Source organism: Sinocyclocheilus rhinocerous, unplaced genomic scaffold (genome assembly GCF_001515625.1).
Source record: "Sinocyclocheilus rhinocerous isolate Xijiao unplaced genomic scaffold, SAMN03320098_v1.1 scaffold12, whole genome shotgun sequence".
Lineage (NCBI taxonomy): Eukaryota > Metazoa > Chordata > Actinopteri > Cypriniformes > Cyprinidae > Sinocyclocheilus > Sinocyclocheilus rhinocerous.
Window position 1 is genome coordinate 913,887 of NW_015626394.1, and position 21,244 is coordinate 935,130.

A 21,244-nucleotide genomic window follows, 5' to 3' on the forward strand; every position below is an offset into this window, starting at 1 on the left:
TCAGCTGTTTGATGTCTTCCTAAGATGGGACTGTTGCACAATGTCTTTGGGACTTCCAAAGATGTCGAGTTGACCCTTATTTGGTAACTGCCCTTCTTTTGGAAGGGTGTACCCCTCTACTGGACATTTTAGTGCGCAAACATTGCCATTCAAAGTCTGGGGTTAGCAATATTTTTTTTTAAAGAAATTAATAGACTTATTATTATTAGACTTCTACATTGTTACAACAGATTTCTTTCAAATAATGTTGTTTATTTGAATTTTGAAGAACCCTGAAAAAAAATTTTTTTTCTTAAAACTATTAAGCAACATAACTGTTTTCAACATATAATAAAAATAAATGTTTATTTAGCACCAAATCGGCATATTAAAATGATTTCTGATGCATTATATGACAGAAAATGTCATGGTACTGTTGGACAACTGATATCCTAGAATCCAGTGGTTTAGGATCTTATTCCCAGCAACATTTCTGGAATCATCAGTGGTGCCTTGCTAGTCAACTCCACTTTCATGTTATCCTCCTGTTCTTTGCGCTTCTGAGATTTACCCTGGGGCTATTTTTCCTCCATCATTTCTTTGAGAGAATAAAGAATTACAAGGCAAGAGAAATAATTTGGATGTGGATCAAATAAATCCTCAGCAAAAAATTTTTGTAAGACTGGAATCAAATCATTCGCTCCCTATATGCATCAGCCAGTCCTCTGATTCACTCCCTTTCAACTACATTGAGACTAACTATAGGAAGTGCTCAGTATGGAGTTTTCTTTTGTTCAGTTTTAAACAAGGTTTTATGTTATTTAAAGAACAGCATTCAAAGTACTTCTGCATACAAATTTAGAAATAAATGCTGTCACACAATTAAGGCAGTTAACTGAGTGCATTGACCTCTTATAATACACATTACCTGTTTTATCTACAAACATTTTTAAACCTGTTAAATTAACAAAAATCTTGCTGTATTATGATAAGCTCATGCTGATATTTAATACTTTTTTCTACTGCATTTTAATGAATATGCACACTTTTTTTCCACTCTTATTTCTTAAATTCAAAAGGGTGTGCTACAGAGTTTCTGTAACAATACCTTCGCCACAAGGAGCAGACGAATAAGAGACAAAACAAACCCAGTTTTAAAACAGAAATGAAGATGCTGTATTGAAAATGTACAAAAGCTATACATATGTTGAGTTTTGCAAATGGCATCACAAAATACCAACCAACTCCAAGAGTTCCGACCTTCAGAATCGCTTTGTCCTTGGTGGAAATTTCTTGTAACGGTACTAAATCAAAGGCAGAAGTCATTTCAGTATGCGCCTGTGGTTTATCACAAGCTCAAGAGGGTGATGAACCTGTTAATTGGGATGCAATCTCCGCTGAGAGCACACAGAGTACTTGAATATTCCTTTAAAGACATCTCAAAGGACGCACGGGTTGATAGACCTCCACAGACTGAAGCTCAGAGACGTAATGCTGTCCTTCACCATCACACAGCCAGATCAGATGCAACAACAGAGATATGTAACTCCTGGAGCGTGCTTCAAGGGAATCCGTCAATATAGATGAAATTGACTATCTTTGAGGAATTGAGCAGGAATTTATTTTCCACCAGTTTTTCATAATACCCCATAGAAGTAACAAGGGGGTACATCAGAGCACTGTGCACACTGAACAAGCTTGTGCAGTTAATATGCATTACACATAATTTAAAGCATGAAGGACATGCAATAACTATAAACAAAACAGAGCAAAATGCAATAAAAATATCAATAACTCTATTAGCATAGCTACATACCAGATAACATAGCATTATATGAGTTTAAAAAACGTACTTATGTTCTTTTACGTGAGGCACTTAGTGAATTTCAGTGCACTGTTAAGAAAGGGAAAATCAGACCTGTACAAGCCCAATAACCATTACCCTGATGTACACTAATATGCATTAACAAACAAACTTACATCGAACATATGGCTTTGTGAAACATGTTATCTTGAGGTCTTTGCCAGCCTAGTTGCATACAACAGATGTGTTAGCAAATGTCTGATAATGTAATTGACTGTGTTCACCTGAAATGCTGCAAGTTTAACTGCAGCAAAAACTGTATTTCAGTGCCTTTGCTCATGAAAGAAAAATGCATAAACATGTTTTTCTCCCCTTAGAGCACAAATTAGTGTTCCTAAACAGTTCATTTTATTCTGTGTCATTTTATTGTTCAAGGTCTTTACATTAAAAGAACATAAAAAGCAACCCCTGATTGCTGAATAATTTTTTTAATTCTTAAGCCATCATGTTTAAGAATTTGCTTTCCTCTGCAAGGGCTGTTAACATTGAGCTCATGTCACCAATGGCCATGTTGCCAATACCTGCCGGTATTGAGGCTAGAGTAACGGAGTTACGCGGGGTGGTGTGTCGTGAGGAATTCTGCGAAAGACTCTGCAGAAGGCCTGGACTTAATGTGCCAGACATTAGGCTCGAATGGTCTCCATCATCCAAAATGGCATCAAAATCTATTTGAGTGTGCTCGAGGGTTTGAGTGGAGTCCACCGTGCTGGTGACCTGGTTAACCCCAGGAGATGCCATTGTAGACACTGAAGCAACAGGGGCTTGGTTTGTGCATGGAGACATGGGAGAACCATAACCCACGCTACTGTCCAACATATGGATCTCTCCTGAATAGTACATAGTGCCATTCCCATTGCTGTGCTGACCGAAGTCACCTGGTCTCTTTGGTCTAGCTTCTGAGGAGTTGACGTTGGACAGGGAGCAACCATTTTGCTGAATCATACCTGAACCTGAGTGTTGTCTATTTAAAGGTTTGGGCTCGGACGGAGGTCTGGGCTGTATCAGTCCTCTGCCTGCATTTTGAACGGCTGTCTGAGTAAGGGGGATGTAATTTTGCTGGTTGACGTTATTTGTATGTGAAAAGTTGGATCTGTAATTCTGCACCTCCTGGTTTTGCACTGCTCTTCCATTGGGTGGACCCATGCCACTGCATGTTAGGCATTGACTGGAGTTGTAATTGAGGTCCTGTCGATATCCCGATTGAGGGTTTACTTGCTCGCCGAGATTCTGACATGGATTGGTAACAGACTGCCGATACTGCAGTACAGAATTCATCCTTTGGGTGACCCTCTGTGGATATTCCTGTTGCAGGCTAGCCAGATTCTGGCTCATTGGTACAATCTGTTGATTAGTGCTAAAGCCTTGGTAAGAACCAAAGTTCTGTTTCTGCTGAACCACTGTCAAGTTCCCTCGGAGTTGTTGCTGCTTTGGAAGCCTTGCAGTTGCATCCACAGAACCAGAACTGACCTCGTTCCATTGTACAGGCATGTTGTTCTTGTTCATGCCTTGCGGATTGGCCATTTGCTCTGGATCTGAGCAAACAGACTCTACATGACTTCCGTTGTTGCTTGCCATGCCCATTCGCCGCTGCCCATAGAATTGCTGTTGTTGTTGGGAGGTCATATTACCATGTAAGTCTAGTGCATGACCACCGTTGACAGAAATCCCTGGGTCTTGATTTGAGCTACCATTCTGGGACTTGAGGTACTGTACCATGTCATCTGGTAGCACCAAATCATCTTCTTGCTGATCACCTCCATCAGTGGCCATATTCTCCATTAAAACATTCTCTGAAATACTAGGTGGCCTCTGGCTGAAGGGATGACGATGCAAGCTGCCATCAGACCAGGTGTTGCTCTGCAAGTTGAAAGTACGTAGATCTATCGCAGGCAGACGTGATAGGGTCATGTTGCTGATGCTGTTGAATCGCTGAACCCTCGGCAAGGAGAGCGGGTCGATAGTTGTACGACGAACAGGATCGCTTGCTCGTCGTGGAAGATTAGCCGGAACTTCATGAGGCATCATGCCAGGGGCGCCATAGCCAGTGTCACTGCAGCGTCTTGAGTTGACTACACTTTGGGAATGGTGCAAATGTGCCGAACTTTCTTGCGAGTCATTGTACAGGGCCATTCTAGTTCTAAGACTCATGCGATCCATGTTGGGCAGAGGTGTTGGTGGTGCACCCCCTGTGGCTGCAGCGTATTTTGCTTTGAGACGGTAGTGTTGAGCCGGCGTGAGACTTAGTAAACTTGTGAGTCCACCTGCACCACCACATTGGCTAGCTTCGCTGGAACGGCGTGACAGATCTGTGGAGATGGGGTCATAGGAGTCTGCTGAACTGACGTTGTTGTTGCGGACACCAAATTGTGAAGCTTCGCTAGAGCGACGACTGGAGTAGCAGGGTGAAATACCGGAGGACCGACGACTTAACGTGTATGCTGAGCTCATTGTGCTGGTGGAGCTGTCTCTGCGCTCTTGCAGCTGATTTAGCATTGTCATCTCATACGAAGACAAGTCTCCTAAACGTTGGGTTGGAGGTCCAGGCATCTGACTGCCCATATTTGGAGTCTCCAGCAGTGAGTCTGAAGAACAGAGTAATGAGAGTAATGTTACTTTCTCAAAATGCATGGGAACACAATGTGGGAACAAAGTAATAAATAAACCAAAATTTTTTGGCTGCAGTACTCACCAATAGAAGGTATTGGAGGCAGCTTGGTATTTCGGACTTGAGGTGATGCATTCGTCCAGGAGCAGGAGTCTCTTACAGTTTTTAGTTTTTCCTTCTTGATGTTCTCAAGATTTAGTAGTCCTCCCCTGATTTTACGCAGCTGGAGACCCACTCCTGCAGAAGTACCTGGAGAACCAGTAGAATCTACAACAGGCGTGTCATCTAAAGCACTCAGGTCCCCCAAACTGCCTCCACTGTGCATAGCCATCTCTACTCCACTGTCATTGTTGGTGGTACTGCCAAGTGGCGATGGCTCACTGCTACATGATGACTGACCACCAGGGCTGGACTGATACATCTACAAAGAAACAGTAATGAGCAAAGGTCAGTTCCACTGACATTTTTGGCACAGAATCTCAGTAAAGTTTGTGGAATTAAAGAAATTGTGCTAAATTGGAATTGTTCTACTGTTAGTCTGCAGTAAACTCAGCTGATTTTTTATTAAAGATTTTGACAGCACAATTATACCAAACATAACTGAAGTTGGGTTTTTGAAAAATAACTGATATTGCCATGCATAAAAAGACATTGCTGCAGTGCTCACCTCAGTACAGTCTGTCCATTATTTTCAAAGAGAAGCAAGTTATTTAAGAGGAAAGGAAAGGGTTAGTGTATTAGATGAGGCAATGGTTAGTACATTAGTTTGAACTCTGCATTAAGAGCATTTCACACAGTACATGATAAACAGCAAGATCTGAACATGCTGTATCTCTGCATGAAGTGATTACTGTAAATACTGTATATCTTACATGCAAAACGCTAATATCTAAAACAAGTCAACAAAAATAAGTAGTTATGTCATTTATTCCTCCATAAAATAGGTTAGACACCATCTTTAACAGTATAAGTATGGACCAGCAACATTTTTCTCTTCCATGTTGGTTTTTTGACCACATAAAAGCTTAATTTATTGGTTGTGATAAAAATCACCTTTGATTGTTCAGTGACATACCAGAGTAACAAAAAAAAAAAAAAAACTTTTGTTTTTCATTATCTAGTGCTGCCTCTCTCCCAATGAAACAAACCTGTGAACTTGTGGTTACCGTACACTGTGTAAAACTGCTTTTAGTCCAAATCTGTGACAGAACATCTCATCAGTGATGTAGTAATTTATTAAGAACAAAACAGACTATTCTTACCACTGTGTTTTCCGTCTTGATAGATTTGACATGCTGGCAATCCTCCACTCCTCGGATGGTGCTGTTGGCTTCCCCTGACCCGTCTGTTCTTCCCCTTGCATGCTTTGCGTGTGCCTCATTTTCTCCATTCCCTTTAGGAGGGTGAGGTTTAGGTGGTGCATCACCACGCTGCTTCTTAGTGACATGTGCGTCTGGACCATGAACGGTCTTCACATGTTTCCTGAGAGAACTAGGGTCGGTATAGCGTTTTGTACAACCTGGGATCTTACACACATATGGTTTCTGCAAAGGAGTGACACATAGCTTTCAGAGGGTAATCAAATCTGACTTAAATCAAATCTCTCGGTCATAGTCTTGAGATGGAAAAAAACAAAGCTCGAACCTCATTCGAGTGCGTGCGGTTCTGGTGCTTGGCTCGGTCTGAAGCATTGGAAAACGCCTTGTTACAACCCTCATGCTCACATACATAAGGTTTCTCCCCTGTGTGGGACCTCAAGTGAGTTTTGAGGTTTTCCAGTCGAGAGTAAGCCTTCAAACAACCTTCAAACTTGACAGAGAGAGTGAGAGAAAGAGAAAAGCAAGCCATTACATCAGCCATCATCAATCTGAACCTAAAATCAAACAACTTTCTGAGAGAAATCTCATAAAACATGTCAAGAACACGTTTTGGTTATATTTCACCCCTAATTTAAAGGAAAGATACAAAATTATATTTTACTTTAAAGACAATGGAGCCTTTTTTGGGATTACTAAGATTTCTGGCAATATTTTAATGAGAATAATGCATAGTTTCTACACGCACAACACACAACCACAATGAAAAATACTTTTGCTTATAGGGCAAAATTTTTCCTGGACAAGTTTTTCGAGAGAATTTCCCTTAAATATCTTTTTTTTTTTTACAGCTTTGAAAATCTTGCTTGTTCAAACCATGACATCAATTATTAAGATCCATTTTCTGTGTTATAGAATCCTGTGCTTTCATATGCATAATAGTTTAGCCTCTGCATGAATAATTGCCCATTAGTGTAAAAAGAGATAACATTAGATAAGCACAAAATGTGCTTATTAAAGTCACAGGTGCCTCTTCTTGTATTGTATAGATCTTGTATATATATATACTGAAGGTGTATGGAAACTTCACTAAAATTTAATAAAGACCCACGACGCATTCCTCTCCTCAGACTTTAATTATGTCTCCATCCTGCCAATCAGCATGCTCAGAAGTTCACTTTTTAATAGGATCTCAAGCCACTAAAACTGACGTTGAGGCTGAAAACTTAAGACAGCAGATCAGCGTGCCTTCATGATGTTTCAGGAGAGTAAATGCAGCTGAGATGAAAAATGTGTCCTGCTTAAAATCAGGTGTTCTGTTGAAATAAGAAACAAGCCTATTTCTGTAAAGCAGTAGCTTGCTCTACTTATGTGTCCAGAAATAGTTGTGCTTATTCTTGCAATTAAAGATAAAGACAGTATAGGTCTTTTAAATAGGGAGGTGTGAGGTAATTTAAGAATGAAATGAGGGCCTGATGAGCAGTGGTGCATCACTTACTGTGCACTTATGGGGCTTCTCCCCAGTGTGTCGTCGCATGTGGACCACAAGCATGTACTGGGCCTTGAAAGGCTTCTGTTCTCGTGAGCACTCCTCCCATCGACACACAAACTCCTTCTTCTCCCCATGGATGTGGTCATTATTGATATGCTGCAAGTAGAGAAAAGTGACAATGTGAAAGTCACAACTGTCATAATTTCTTAATTATTCACCCATCATGCAAGCCAATTTTGGTAATATTTTTTTTTTTTTTTTGAGAGAAATGCTCATCAAGGCTGCATTTATTTGATCAAGAATACAGTAAAAACAGTTGTTATTGCAATTTAAAATTACTCTTTTCTATTTTAGTATTTTTTTAAATTACATTTATTTCTGTAATTGCAAAGCTGAATTTTCAGCAGCCATTACTTGAGCCTTCAGTGTCACATGATCCTTTAGAAATCATTCTGATATGCTGATTTGGTGCTCAAGATTATCAATGTTAAAAACAACTGTGCTGCTTAATATTTAATATCAATATCCTTGATTAAAAAGTTCAAAAGCACAGCATTTATTTGAAATAAAATGATTTTTTTAAATATTCCGGACCCCAAACTTTTGAATGGTGTGTAAATATACATATAATATTATACAAAATAACATAATAAATAACTGGATTATGTGTACCATGAAAGGTACTTGCTTTGTACTACTCTAAAGCACCTAAAATAACCCTGAATGAAGTTCTTCAGGGAAGAACTCATAAAATAATATCAAACACCATGCCATCATTTTGTTTCTCGGGGTATATAATTTGCAAGCAGAGAGCACAGACTGTAGCCTTAGGACTAAAAAGGGTGTGTAGGGAGGAAGTCCAGGCTCTCGGTGTTGGTCTAGTTTCTGAACATCCCTTTGTTTCCCCTTCTGATTCCTTTATCTTGTCTTCTCTGGCTGTAATTACACTTTACACTCGCTTTCCAAAACCACTTCATCAGGTTTCTCAGAAATCTGACTAATGATGGACAGCAATCTTGTAATCCCCACCAACAATTCACTTGCAACTACTTAAGACCGTATGTTTGTTTGTGCCTTCAATTTTAGTCTAGTGTGGGTTTTAGAACATAAAATACATGCTAGACTAAGCTTAGACTGGTTTGGGCTTGTTCTGGAATTGGAGAATGGCAGGAGCCCAATTTCACTGATCCATAACCCCCAAAGGATTCCCGAGCTCCAGGTCTAGGTCTCATGAGGAGCCAGACTGGTTCGGTGTGTTCCTGTCAGGGCAGTGAGTCTGACTCTGGGCCCAAGTGTCTCTGTCACATTGTGGCTCACAGATTGTTAATAACGCCCAGCAGAGCGGCTGAGGTGTCAGAGGTGGAGAGGGCCACTCCAGAGCTGCTGGCATGACGACGGATTTACTGCATGGCCTCAGGGAAGGTAAAAAAGGTCAGAGGGTGCACAGGGGCAGAAGCCATACATATGAGAGTATATGTGCACAAATGAACACATTCGGCACCTCTGCGGGTATCAACATGCTCATTAACCCTACACATGTCAGTGACAGGAAAGGATCAGTTATAAGTCTGGCTAAACCTAACGATGAGAAACTTGTCCAACATGCAACGTGTTTCTAATTATTTACAATTGTTTCAGCTTTAAAAAGGCAGGGAAGCTGTTTGCAATTGGTGTTTGTTTCCGTTTAGTCATAATGACTATTTCAAGACAATAGCTGTTGCAAAACCTAGTGAGCTGCCTAGCTAGACAGCATTTTAGGGCATCAGAGCTGCTGGCATGACGACGGATTTACTGCATGGCCTCAGGGAAGGTAAAAAAGGTCAGAGGGTGCACAGGGGCAGAAGCCATACATATGAGAGTATATGTGCACAAATGAACACATTCGGCACCTCTGCGGGTATCAACATGCTCATTAACCCTACACATGTCAGTGACAGGAAAGGATCAGTTATAAGTCTGGCTAAACCTAACGATGAGAAACTTGTCCAACATGCAACGTGTTTCTAATTATTTACAATTGTTTCAGCTTTAAAAAGGCAGGGAAGCTGTTTGCAATTGGTGTTTGTTTCCGTTTAGTCATAATGACTATTTCAAGACAATAGCTGTTGCAAAACCTAGTGAGCTGCCTAGCTAGACAGCATTTTAGGGCATCACATGCACACCCCCAACACAAAGGCTCTTCTATCAAACTTTCTGAAAAATAATAAGCAGCAAAAATATTTCCAACATGTTTCTTGAGCACCAAATCAGCATATTAGAATGACTTCTAAAGGATCATGTGACACTGAAGACTGGAAAATTCAGGTTTGCCATCGCATAAATAAATTACATTTAAAAAAAAGGATCTGGGTGATATGGCCAATAACATTTTTCATATCAGTTGATATCAATAATTATCATGATCTATTTCAAATCTTTATTTCTGTCTGGTATGGTCCTCGAGAGTCTTGCCCTCCTGCTGCAGCAGGAGAAGGAGGAATTCAGGGCAAGTGAAGGGATCCATAGGGCAAACACAACGGAAACAAAAAACGGAGTATAAACCGGAAAACAAACGGAGGGGAGAACACGGAAGTTAAACTGGTTCTTTGGTCAGTTATTCTGTCACGGTACGGGTGTTTTAAAGAATGGCCAATAACATTTTTCATATCAGTTGATATCAATAATTATCATGATCAATTTCAAATCTTTATTTCTTTCAAGTTTAAAGGCTGATTTTTGCTCCTAAGTGAAAGTTGTAGAAACCAGACCATTAATTGTGGTTTTAAATGACTTTTAATGGTCAGAACATGACAAACATTTCACGTTGCTGAATTCTTTACACTTTTCCAGTCATTTTTCCTTAACAAAATGAATGTCTTAATAGAAAAATTTATTTTTTAGTTTCTGCATGCTCTAATGAGTGATATTGTTTCAAATCATGAAACCGGTTTGTGCTGCCTGACTTTGATGATGTGTACCATCAGCACAGTTTGCAGTGCAGGCTGCAATATTCATAATATTACATCTTTTTGTCTCTTAGAAATGCACATTTGACACTAGCTTGAGTTGACAGCTTGAGTAAGGATGCAGATGTAAATTTATGTTCATTATTAAAAAGAGTAACATTTGTAAAAATTGTAGCCTCATTTTTATATGGTGAAATGTAATTATTCGGACTGTTTAAGTTTTGTTAAATTAACCATTGGTCTTCCATAGTAGCGTACATTTAGATCGTGATAACCACAGCTAAAACCACACATATAGCACCTCAATACCATGGTACAAATGTAACTATATGGTTTCTAGGTACTTGTATGTATCTTTGTATCTTACTGACCCCAAACTTTTGAACAGTAGTGAATGTAGAGACATTATTGATGTTCCATGTCTATTAGAATGCTATCTATATAGGCAGGAGACAGCAAAGGCAGCTTACATGGTCTTGAAAAAGAGCCCTTGTGTTATGAAAGTTAACAGCGCTTAGAGTTAGAAGACATTTCAAAAGAAATCAAAAGAAACCAAATGGTGACTAACATGAACTAGCTGGTCCTGGGTGTCGAACTCTTTGGAACATCCTTCCCAGTGGCAGTTGGTCTCATACACGGCCTCAGGCTCTTGCTTGCATTCATCTTTATCAAGTTCCTCTCGCAACTCCATGTGATCCTGTAGAGGAAAAAGCACAGGTAAACTTTACTTGCAAATCTTAATAAGTCGTACTTGTCAGTCAAAAGAATATTTTATTGCTCAGTGGTTGCTTGTTAGCTTGTGAGACTGGAGTTAAATTTAGCTGATATATAGTAAGTGTCACGGGCAGGGTGTTGAGAGATCAGGCAGGACGACGAAGATGACGAATAAACAGATATTTAATCAAGAAACAACAGGAGATCCAGACAGGGTAGACATCAACACACAGGGTAACATTCACAATAACCGACAAACTAGAATACAAGAGACAGAAACTTATATAGGGCAGATAACGAGGGGCAGACAGGTGAGCACAATGAGGTGATTAACTACAAACGAGAACAGGAACAACCAAATAAGGACACAGAGGGAGAAACCACAATCCACAGTCCACAGGGGTGTGACAGTAAGAGCATAGCACTATAAAACTGAAATGGATAGTGTTGCTCCAATCATTTGATGAGAAATGTTTGAGTCACACTCAGTCTGAGATATACTTGTTTGACACTCTAGAAGAGACACGTTATATCATCTGAGAAACAGGGCTCCTAAGGAACCATTTAATCTCACTGTGGTTTAGGGGAAAATATTAGATATTAAAGTGATTTTATTAGTGTTTTATATTTCTTATGGGAGCTGATTCTGGTCTTGAGTTATTGAGAATCAGATGGAAACTATTGTTGGCGGTCAGGTCGTTTTCCAACACAATATTGCAACCCTCGTTTTGCTTAAGGTCTGGGAATGTTAAGAATGCTTTTGAGGTCTAATTAACAAAATTTAAATGGTTCAAAACCTCTCTAATGTGGCGAGAGAATGGAATTCTTCACGGCCACATGTAATATAGTCACCTTTCACATGCTAATTTGTGTGATATCCAGTCAAAGTCAAGGGTATGTTTACCAGCGAGCGCTGTGTTGTTAATGGCAGTGAAGCAACAACTGATAATAGTTTCTTTGAAACCATTCTGAGTTTGGTTTCTTTCATTCCAAGTGTAAAAAATCAACCTCAAATATGAAGTGTTTTGAAAAAGGTCCACTCTGCACCTCTCCTCATGTATCTTACCAATGCACTGTCACAGAACTGGAAATGAGCAAAGAATTGGGCAAAGAGAGACTTAAAACAGGAAATAAGAGATGAACAGATATACTGTATATAAAGTGGTCTGGGGCTTTATGAAGTTATGACAGATGCCCACCTCATAACTCTGACTTCTGTTATTTTAGTATTATTTTTATACTATTTTAGCATTTATTAATATTTGCCTCAGCTTTTATTGTTATATTTTCAGTATATATACTGTGTGTATATATATATATATATATATATATATATGTAAATATGAATTTTAAAAATATTTCTATTTAGCTTTATTTTAATTACTAATTTATCTTGGTTAGTTGCCAATTAACTTTTATTTAAGTTTATTTTTTAATATTGTATTTATTTATTTTTACATTTTATTAAATTTTTTCAGCTTTATTTCAATTAACAAAATCGATTTTTAATATATCAAACAATAACAACACTGATCAGAAATGCAATGTCATCTGATTGAATTTCCAAAACTGCAGTAAAGGACCATTTTTGTTAAGTGAATCAATTTATTGAAAAAAACATTTGACATAAAAGAACAATTTGTTAATGAGACATACATTGCTACTTTTCTAATGAATTTGCCATGTAGATTTTCAGTGAACAACAACTTAAATTTAGGTTTGTTTACAATAACATAGCTATTGTATGGTTTCAAATGACTAGAGGTATAGAGTAAAAATTGTATAGACCATTTCTATAACACTTTAATGGTGCTTTTGAGTCCATTTTGAAGCTTAAAAACCTTAAAGGCAGGGTATGTGATTTTTCAAAAACACTTTAGAAAACTGATTCGGGCCGAATAGCAAAACAAACTTGTAGCCAATCAGCAATAAGGGGCGTGTCTACTCGTGATGTGGAGGAGAGAGCTTTCAGTGCATGGGACGGACATTAGCCGAGCCGAGCGACAGAAAGATAGAGATGGCGGATAAAAAAACAAAAGAGGAAAACGTCTGCGGAAAGATAAGGCAAGAAGTAGGACCCGTGTAAAATATTGGATCAGCTTTCCAGTGCTGGAGAGAACTCAAGGAGCGGAGGCCTGCGATCGGACGCCGAGGTTGCTATGTTTCTTCTCAGTAGGTGAGTAACACCGTGTCTACAACAGCTAAAGTCTGACTACACTGGACGCGATCAAACGACCGTTGAAAACCATTTGAAATGTGTGTCAGCACATCATAAATAGAACCCGGCAGCAGTTTTCTGTCGGGATTTGTTGCGCCGCGCCGCTCACGTCCGATGTAGACACGGTGTAACATTGGTTTTGCTTTGTTTCACAGAACTAATCGTTGCCTGGGTTGCGTACGTATATGTGGGGCGGAGCTATCAAAATAGGGGCAAGACCCTTTTGGGGTAGGGGCGTGTTTGTTTTGGTGATTTCAAATATAAACATTGACTACCAGAAATCCCTTACTCTGCCTTTAAAAGCACATTTCTGTGAAAACGTCAAATCATAATTCAAATTTCTGCACAGGTTTTTTTTTTTTATTCTGTAGTTATAGTGTATTATGTACTGTGTATTCCTGTTGTTGAAGTGTTTGAAATAGGACATTTTCTCACTTGGAACACCTTCGGTTCTGCTATAGAAATATGTCAGGCCTTCTTACCAGCTATTTCGACTGATTTAAATAGATGCTGACTGTTCATTAAATATAATCAATAAATTGAAGAAACTTCACCAAAAGGAACATTAATCACCAAAATGGTAATTTTTGGTGATTTAAAAAAATTAAATCCACAAAAAGCACACTTTTATGTAGTTCTTTTGCAAAAAAAATAACAATTTATAACAATTTAAAACATTCTAAGGCAATATTACATTTTAGTATTTACCTTAAATAAAAATCAATTATTTTTTACAATTTATTTTAATTTATTAAATAAAAATAAATTATTATTGATACTAGATCAAGTCAAATATAGGAGAATCTGTCTTGCCTCAAATGGCTCCTGCAGGATTAGTGATTAAACTGAATGCTCAACAGCAGTTCCACCTTCACCACCAAACCTCACATTGCAAGTTCTTGCCATTTAAAAATTAAGTTACTCACACTAAATACTGTAGATTTTGAATTTATATTTTTGTACATTATTTCGATCATTTTGTCTGACAAAATGGACATGGGCTAGGTAATACAGGTGTAGGTGAATATTTGCATAACGCCTGCAGTTCAATTATTTGCATCATAGAAGAGTTGATATGAGCTTGAGCAAACAATGGCACTAGTGATAGCAAACACAACTCAGCTTCATAGTAAAACAAACATGAGAGAAAAAAAGGGTCATTTATACAGTAAACATGACGTGGTCCGATAAGAAAACAAAGATTACAAAGTGAGATAGCAAATAGGATAGCAAACGCTGATCACATCATCAATTCACTCTCATTAAATAAAACTTAGATGAGGAATCACACAATATTTTAAAGACCCCTGTACAATTAGAAGATCTCTGTAAATATCGGATCAGCTTTCCAGTGCTGGAGAGAACTCAAGGAGCGGAGGCCTGCGATCGGACGCCGAGGTTGCTATGTTTCTTCTCAGTAGGTGAGTAACACCGTGTCTACAACAGCTAAAGTCTGCCTACACTGGACGCGATCAAACGACCGTTGAAAACCATTTGAAATTTGTGTCAGCACGTCATAAATAGAACCCAGCAGCAGTTTTCTGTCAGGGATTTGTTGCGCCGCGCCGCTCACGTCCGTAGACACGGTGTAACATTGGTTTTGCTTTGTTTCACAGAACTCATCGTTGCCTGGGTTGCGTACGTATATGTGGGGCGGAGCTATCAAAATAGGGGCAAGACCCTTTTGGGGTAGGGCCGTGTTTATTTTGGTGATTTCAAATATCAACATTGGCTACCAGAAATCGCTTACTCTGCCTTTAATGTGACCTAAAGTGAAAGTGGATAAGATTCCACAAACCTGACATCCAGGTGAGATGGGGTGGGGTCCATCTGCTTCAGTCTTCACCTTTGACCTCTTGAAGATCATAGTGTTGACCGTGCTGCTGACAGCCGGGTCTCCACCAGCATTCTGCAAGAGAACAAGGAAGGAGTCATTGGAGCCACCATGTCGACGGTTTGGCTGCTGGCATGAGTGGTGATTTCACGCCTAAAAAGGCACCATGCTCCAGATGCCATATTTCACAAAGCAACTCGCCGCAGAGACTAAACAGTTTAGACTGCACTATGAGCATCTGTCAGGTGGAAATATGAAAAGGAAGAAATTATTACACCCAGAGAGCAGCTACAGACTTTGATCCTCAGATGGATTCATAATTCAACAGACAGTCTCTCTGAACAAGCAGGTTCTCTGTTAAAGTGGTGCCTTTCCTCCCAAGCACTACAGTATGGGAGAGGCCCCTGTTTTCTATAACTCAATAACCTTGACATGGTTTGCTCAAAAGTGTGGGAAATGTGTTTCTCATAATTATAGTGCATGTATGTGTTTTGGAGATCAGCAATAAAGCCAGAATTAAAAATTTGGACCGACTGAGAGTAGGTCAGAGGAAGTTTTTATTCTGGATGGCCACACTGTTTACATGGGAGTGACAGCAGCTCTTGGTCGATGAGCATTACATAGACTTCTATAGAAGCGGAGTAGCAGAAAAATGGGGATGAATGAAAAGATCAGTTCAGATTGGTTAGTGCTGTTGGACCACCATAGCCATGCTATTCATCTTTGCCACCTTTTAAAGGGTTAGTTCACCCAAAAATGAAAATTAGCCCATGAATTACTCACCCTCAAGGCATCCTAGGTGTATATGACTTCCTTCTTTCAGACGAATTCAGTCGGAGCTATATTAAAAATTGTCTTTGATCTTCCAAGCTGTTTAATGGCAGTCAGCGGGTGTTGCAGTTCATCAGTCCAAAAGAAGTGAAATAAAGCGCATGCGCTCACAGTTGTACACGGAAGTAGCTCTGGGCGGATGACGTATGAGATTTGCGCATGCAATGCTCAGAAGTGACGCACGCGAAAGCGCAGGGGAGAGATCAAAACAACGGTCACGAATTAGAAGTACAAAACAAGGATTTGTAAAGAATAATGTGGGAGGATGTCGATATAAGCCAAGAGGAGACTGGTTTTCCTTTGCACTGCCATTAAACAGCTTAGAAGATCAAAGTCAATTTTTAATATAACTCCGATTGGATTCATCAGAAAGAAGAAAGTCATATACGCCTAGGATGGCTTGAGGGTGAGTAAATGATGGGCAAATTTTCATTTTTGGGTGAACTATCCCTTTACACTTATTCTGTAAAAACAATTAAATCTTTAGCAAATCTCAGAATGAATATCCATTTTTTCATGCAGCAACATTATAATATTGTGATGCCTAAATGCACTTGTAGCGTTTCATTTTTGTTGTTAGTTTAATAGGGTTTAATTTTTAATTTATTTTGAAAAACTAGTATAAAATTATAATGGCAGTTATTAATTATTGGCCATAACATGAAAATAAGTATCAGTCTATCTGTATCAGCAAGAATTATTATTATTCATTTATCCTTAAACATTTTACAATACCTGGATGGTACGTTTTTTAAATGTTTTTGAAAGATGTTTCTTATGCTCACCAAGGCTGCATTTATTTGATCAAAAATACAGTCAAAACAGTAATATTGTGAAATAACTGTTTTTTATGTTAATATATTTTAAAATGTTTAAAATTCCTGTGATTGCAAAATTGAATTTTATTCCAGTCTTCAGTGTCACATGATCCTTCAGAAATCATTCTAATATGTTGATTTGGTGCTCAAGAAACTTATTAATTATTACAGTTGTGCTGCTTAATATTGTTGTGAAACAATATGCATGTATTCAGTTTCTTTTCATGATTACTGCCACTTTTAATCAATTTAATACATCCTTGCTAAATGAAAATATTAATTTCTTTAAAACAAACAAACAAACTTATAATTAATTTTTAAACTTAAATTATAAACTATATTATAAAATCTCCAGGTATCTCAATACCTTAGGAACCTTCAGTCTAGATGTTAATGTATAGAAGCATTTATAAAATGTCTAGAAAATCATAAATCTCTGTAAAATCACCTGGCTGGACTCTGTGTTAGTGTCGGCGCTGTTGTTGTTGGTCAGAGCAGCTGCTGCCACCAGCGTCTGCCTGGTGTTGAGGGAAGGAGAAGGGTGTAGGAGAGGGGGAGTGTGTCCAAACGCATTTAGACCTCTCTGTTGGGACAGCAGCTGGTGGTATGCAACCGGTGTGATAGGATGTGGGAACGTGAAGGAGGGACTGAGACATGAAAAGGGAAAAAGTCACAAACAATGGGCAACCTGCAAAAACATTTACAAAGAAAATCAACACAGATGGGAGAAAATGGCCATTCCTGTACCTGATGGCCCCGACGGAGAGGTGGCCGTAAGAGCTGCTGGCAGCCGAGCTGGAGCGGGAGTTATTGATGTAGGCCACCAGAGAGTTGGGCGAGGTGCGGATCATGGTCTGCAGGTCGATGCTGGCATCCGAGACTGGAGAGATGGACAGCGCTCGCTTCCTGCTCAACCTCGGCGTCAGTCTGGGACTGGGGAAACGAGACACTGAAGAGAAAATACACTTTTTTCACTCACAACCTTAAAAGAGATTGGCAATTCAATTCTCCTTATCTCCAGCATCACTCCTATGCTGGCTTGCATACAACTCACTATGAATAATTTATCAGCCTAATCATACTAATCTCACCCAATGGGTTGTTCTGCAGCATGCCAAACAGAAGCTGCTTAACAACATTGATCTGAGAGTAAAATAAGGCAAATAAGTAAGCAAATAAGGTGTGGAATGCTGAACAGTCTATATTTTACTTACTTTAGGAATGTCTTTCTTCTGATAATTATTTCCACACATTTTTTAAAGGTTTATTAAGGACCCAAGAATAAAAATTCTGATTTTTTTTTTTTTTAACGACTACTTAGAAAAGCTTACTTAGCAATGAAATGCATATCTGTGTCTTCAAAAAAAAAAAGGATAGATTTGTTTACAGTACCATTTAAAAAAAAAGATTTGTAATGTTTTTGTTCACCAAGGCTGCATTCATTTGATCAAAAATACAGCAAAAACAGTAATATTGTGAAATATCATTACAATTTAAAATAACATTATATATATATATATATATAGAGAGAGAGAGAGAGAGAGGGCAAAGTTGAATTTCCAGCAGCTGTTGCTCCAGTCCTCAGTATCACATGATCCTTCAAAAATCATTCTAATATGTTGATTTGGTCCTTAAGAAACATTTTTTTAGTATTACCAATGTTGGAAACAGTTTTTTGTGTAAAAATTTTTTGTGTAAACTCTGATGCAATGTTTTCAGGATGAATAGAATGTTTGATGAATAGAAAGTTCAAAAGATCAGCACTTACAGTATTTGAAATAGAAGGATAGAAAACTTTTTAAATGTTCTTTCCTGTCACTTTTGATAAATTGAATGCATCCTTGCTGAATTAAAGTTTTAATTTCTTTCAAAACAAACAAACAAAAAATCTTACCGACCTCAAACTTTTAACAGTAGATTATATTCACAACCACATGAAATAAAAGTGAAGAGTTCAATGTTCTATGCAGACATTTATGACTAACATTTTAAACGGAAATATTAAACTCCACCCCCCAAAAAATGTATAAACTATACAATTTGACTTATGCCTTTCAAGAGTCGATTCAAAGGCAATGTCTCCATGAACATGTGCCATGCACTGTAGTAAACAGGTGCTGTGCATTAGGCCTGGTGTAAGAGGACAGAGAATAGCAGTCGGGCAAGGAGGCTTTTTGCCCTCCAGGGGGGCATCGGCAAAGGTGCTACAACAGGAAACATGTAATGGGTCAATTAAACTACACACAAACACAAGCACCTCACAAAAAACCCTCCACTGACATTTCAAACAGACGCCTGTCAAACGCTCACAAATCTACAACCTCCAACCAATTAATTACTCCCCTGCCATTCGTTAATCATGTTAATCTACACTGCAACCAGCAACTATTATAGGTTGTTATGCTAAATATAAAAGAACGAGATTTTGAAATTTGATCCAAAAGCCTGTATGCACAATCAGTGCTTCATTTAAAGGTGAAACATGTAATTTCTGCACCACTACATCAAACGGAATTAAAACATAATAATGACTGGATATGTTCAAATTAGCATGTTACCATACTACTCTTGATCAAGTATACATAGTATATATACTACATACTACTGTTTAAGTATATAGTAGGTTTCCTATACAGTATGGAAGTTTCCTGTATGTGTGAGATATCCAAAACACCAACTACAATTGTCAAAATGAGCATGAACAGTATACAACAGAGATTACTACATGGAATAATGTATTCCATAATGCAACGCACTTAACTTGTGATGAACGAACCAGAAGTATGTACACTTTTACAAGAATCAGCCTTTAAAAAGGTTGCTTATAGATGTCTCTGCATATTAAACTGGGAGGAGAAAGTATTTTAACAACCAAAAAATAATATACATCACCTTTGTATGGAAGCCAGTTTTTGCCACGGAATAAAAAAAAAAAGGGAAAATCACAATTCTGAGTACAGATCTTAAAATTTTTTTGTTTCACATAATTCTGAGAAAAAATAAATGCCAGAACTGAAAGATATAAACTCAGAACTGTGAGATATAAACTCAAAAACATTCTGACTTTCTTGCAATTCTGAGTTTACATCTCACAATTTTAAGTTTATATCTTGCAATTCAGACTTTTTTCTTACTTTACTTTTAGAACGAGTTTATATCTTGCAATCCTGAATTCATACGTATCAATATTACGATTTTTTCTCAGATTTGTGTTTATATCTTGCGATTCTTGCAATATCTTGCCGTTTTGAATTTATATCTCTCTGAATTTATTATCTGACTTTTCTATCAGAATTGCAAGAAAAAAGTATGAATTGCGAGATAAAAAGTCACAATTACTTTTTTCAAATTTTTTTTATTGCATGTCAGAAACAAGCTTCCTTGATAAAATAAACAGTGAAGGAAGTAAGCATAACATTTGAGAAAACTGGCCATTTTAGACTACTAAGACTACTAAATAAAGGTCAAGTTATATTTAGTGTTTTTAAGAATGGGAGGTAGGCTTTGGTTGGAGAGGAACAGCAATAGTTTGCAAGCCTGGGGTCAGACAGCAAACCACAGGATGACAAGAAACTTGACATTTGTTTTTCATTTAGTTGTTCTAAAAACAAAAACAAAGAATGTCTCTCGATACCTAAAAATCTATCTAAAAACCCTAATAGATTCTGTCAAAGAACACGTACAGTTTGCTGTGTGACTGCCACGTTGATGGGACCACTGCCCACAGAGTGAAGAGAACAGCAGGGGGTAGCAGTGTCTGGCCTGCCCTCAGCTGCCGAGTCCCACACACTCTGCAATGGTCTGTTTTTATAGGCAGTGTCTCTAATTTAGGGGTGCCCAGGTTCCTGGGAGAGCGCTAAACCAGATGTGCAGTGCTGTGAGGTGGTGGCAGAGGCTGGCTCAGGCAGTTCTGTCGACCCTGTGGGACGGGGAATGGTGGGTAGGAGGAGGTGCTTCGAATTGAGGATCTGGCCTGATATATGGCTTTATAATTACAGCCGTTTTCTGCACGTTTACAAAATTAGGCATCTGCTCTGATGTTTTTATTGGGATGCCAGAAAAAATGTATTTGGAAGGTGTTATTCCTATGATCTTTCTGTTCTTTAATTTCCTTATGGGGATCAATAACAAGTCTATCATGTAAATAATAAACTGCAACTAATAATAATAAATAAATACCTAAATAAAATTATTAAAAAATATTATGCAGTAAATCAATCAATTATGCACTATACTACAGTTCAACAGTTTGGGGTTGGTAAGACATTTTTAATGTTTTTAAAAGAAGTTTCTTATGCTCACCAGGGCTGAGCAGTAATATTGTTAAATATGATTACAGTTTAAAACAACTGTTTTCTGTTTAAATATATTTTAAAATGTAATTTATTCCTGTGATGACAAAGCTGAATTTTCAGCAGCCATTACTGCAGTCTTATTATTATTATTATTATTATTATTGAAAGCAGTTGTGCTGCTTAATGTTTTTGTGTAAACCGTGATACGTTTTTTTCAGGATTCTTTGATGAACAGAAAGAAGAACAACATTTATTTAAAACATAAATCTGTAGCATTATAAAAGTCTTTACTTTCACTTTTGATCAATTTAGTGCATCCTTGCTAAATAAAAG

At 38.1% G+C, this 21,244-nt stretch overlaps 1 protein-coding gene across 2 annotated transcripts in view; it reads right to left on the bottom strand.

The window, feature by feature from the left end:
* Window positions 1-1,158: 1,158 nt before the first annotated feature.
* Window positions 1,159-21,244, bottom strand: part of LOC107714335 (zinc finger protein GLI2-like) — a 92,973-nt gene continuing 72,887 nt past the window's right edge. For both annotated transcript variants that reach the window (XM_016520164.1, XM_016520154.1), the window contains exons 6-14: window positions 17,364-17,565; window positions 17,065-17,263; window positions 14,932-15,042; window positions 10,770-10,898; window positions 7,263-7,412; window positions 6,093-6,257; window positions 5,711-5,992; window positions 4,533-4,869; window positions 1,159-4,425 (exon numbers count right to left, since the gene is read on the bottom strand). In XM_016520164.1, the coding sequence (XP_016375650.1) occupies window positions 2,279-4,425; window positions 4,533-4,869; window positions 5,711-5,992; window positions 6,093-6,257; window positions 7,263-7,412; window positions 10,770-10,898; window positions 14,932-15,042; window positions 17,065-17,263; window positions 17,364-17,565 (3,722 nt within the window). In that variant the 3' untranslated portion in view covers window positions 1,159-2,278. The remainder of the gene's footprint in view (window positions 4,426-4,532; window positions 4,870-5,710; window positions 5,993-6,092; window positions 6,258-7,262; window positions 7,413-10,769; window positions 10,899-14,931; window positions 15,043-17,064; window positions 17,264-17,363; window positions 17,566-21,244) is intronic.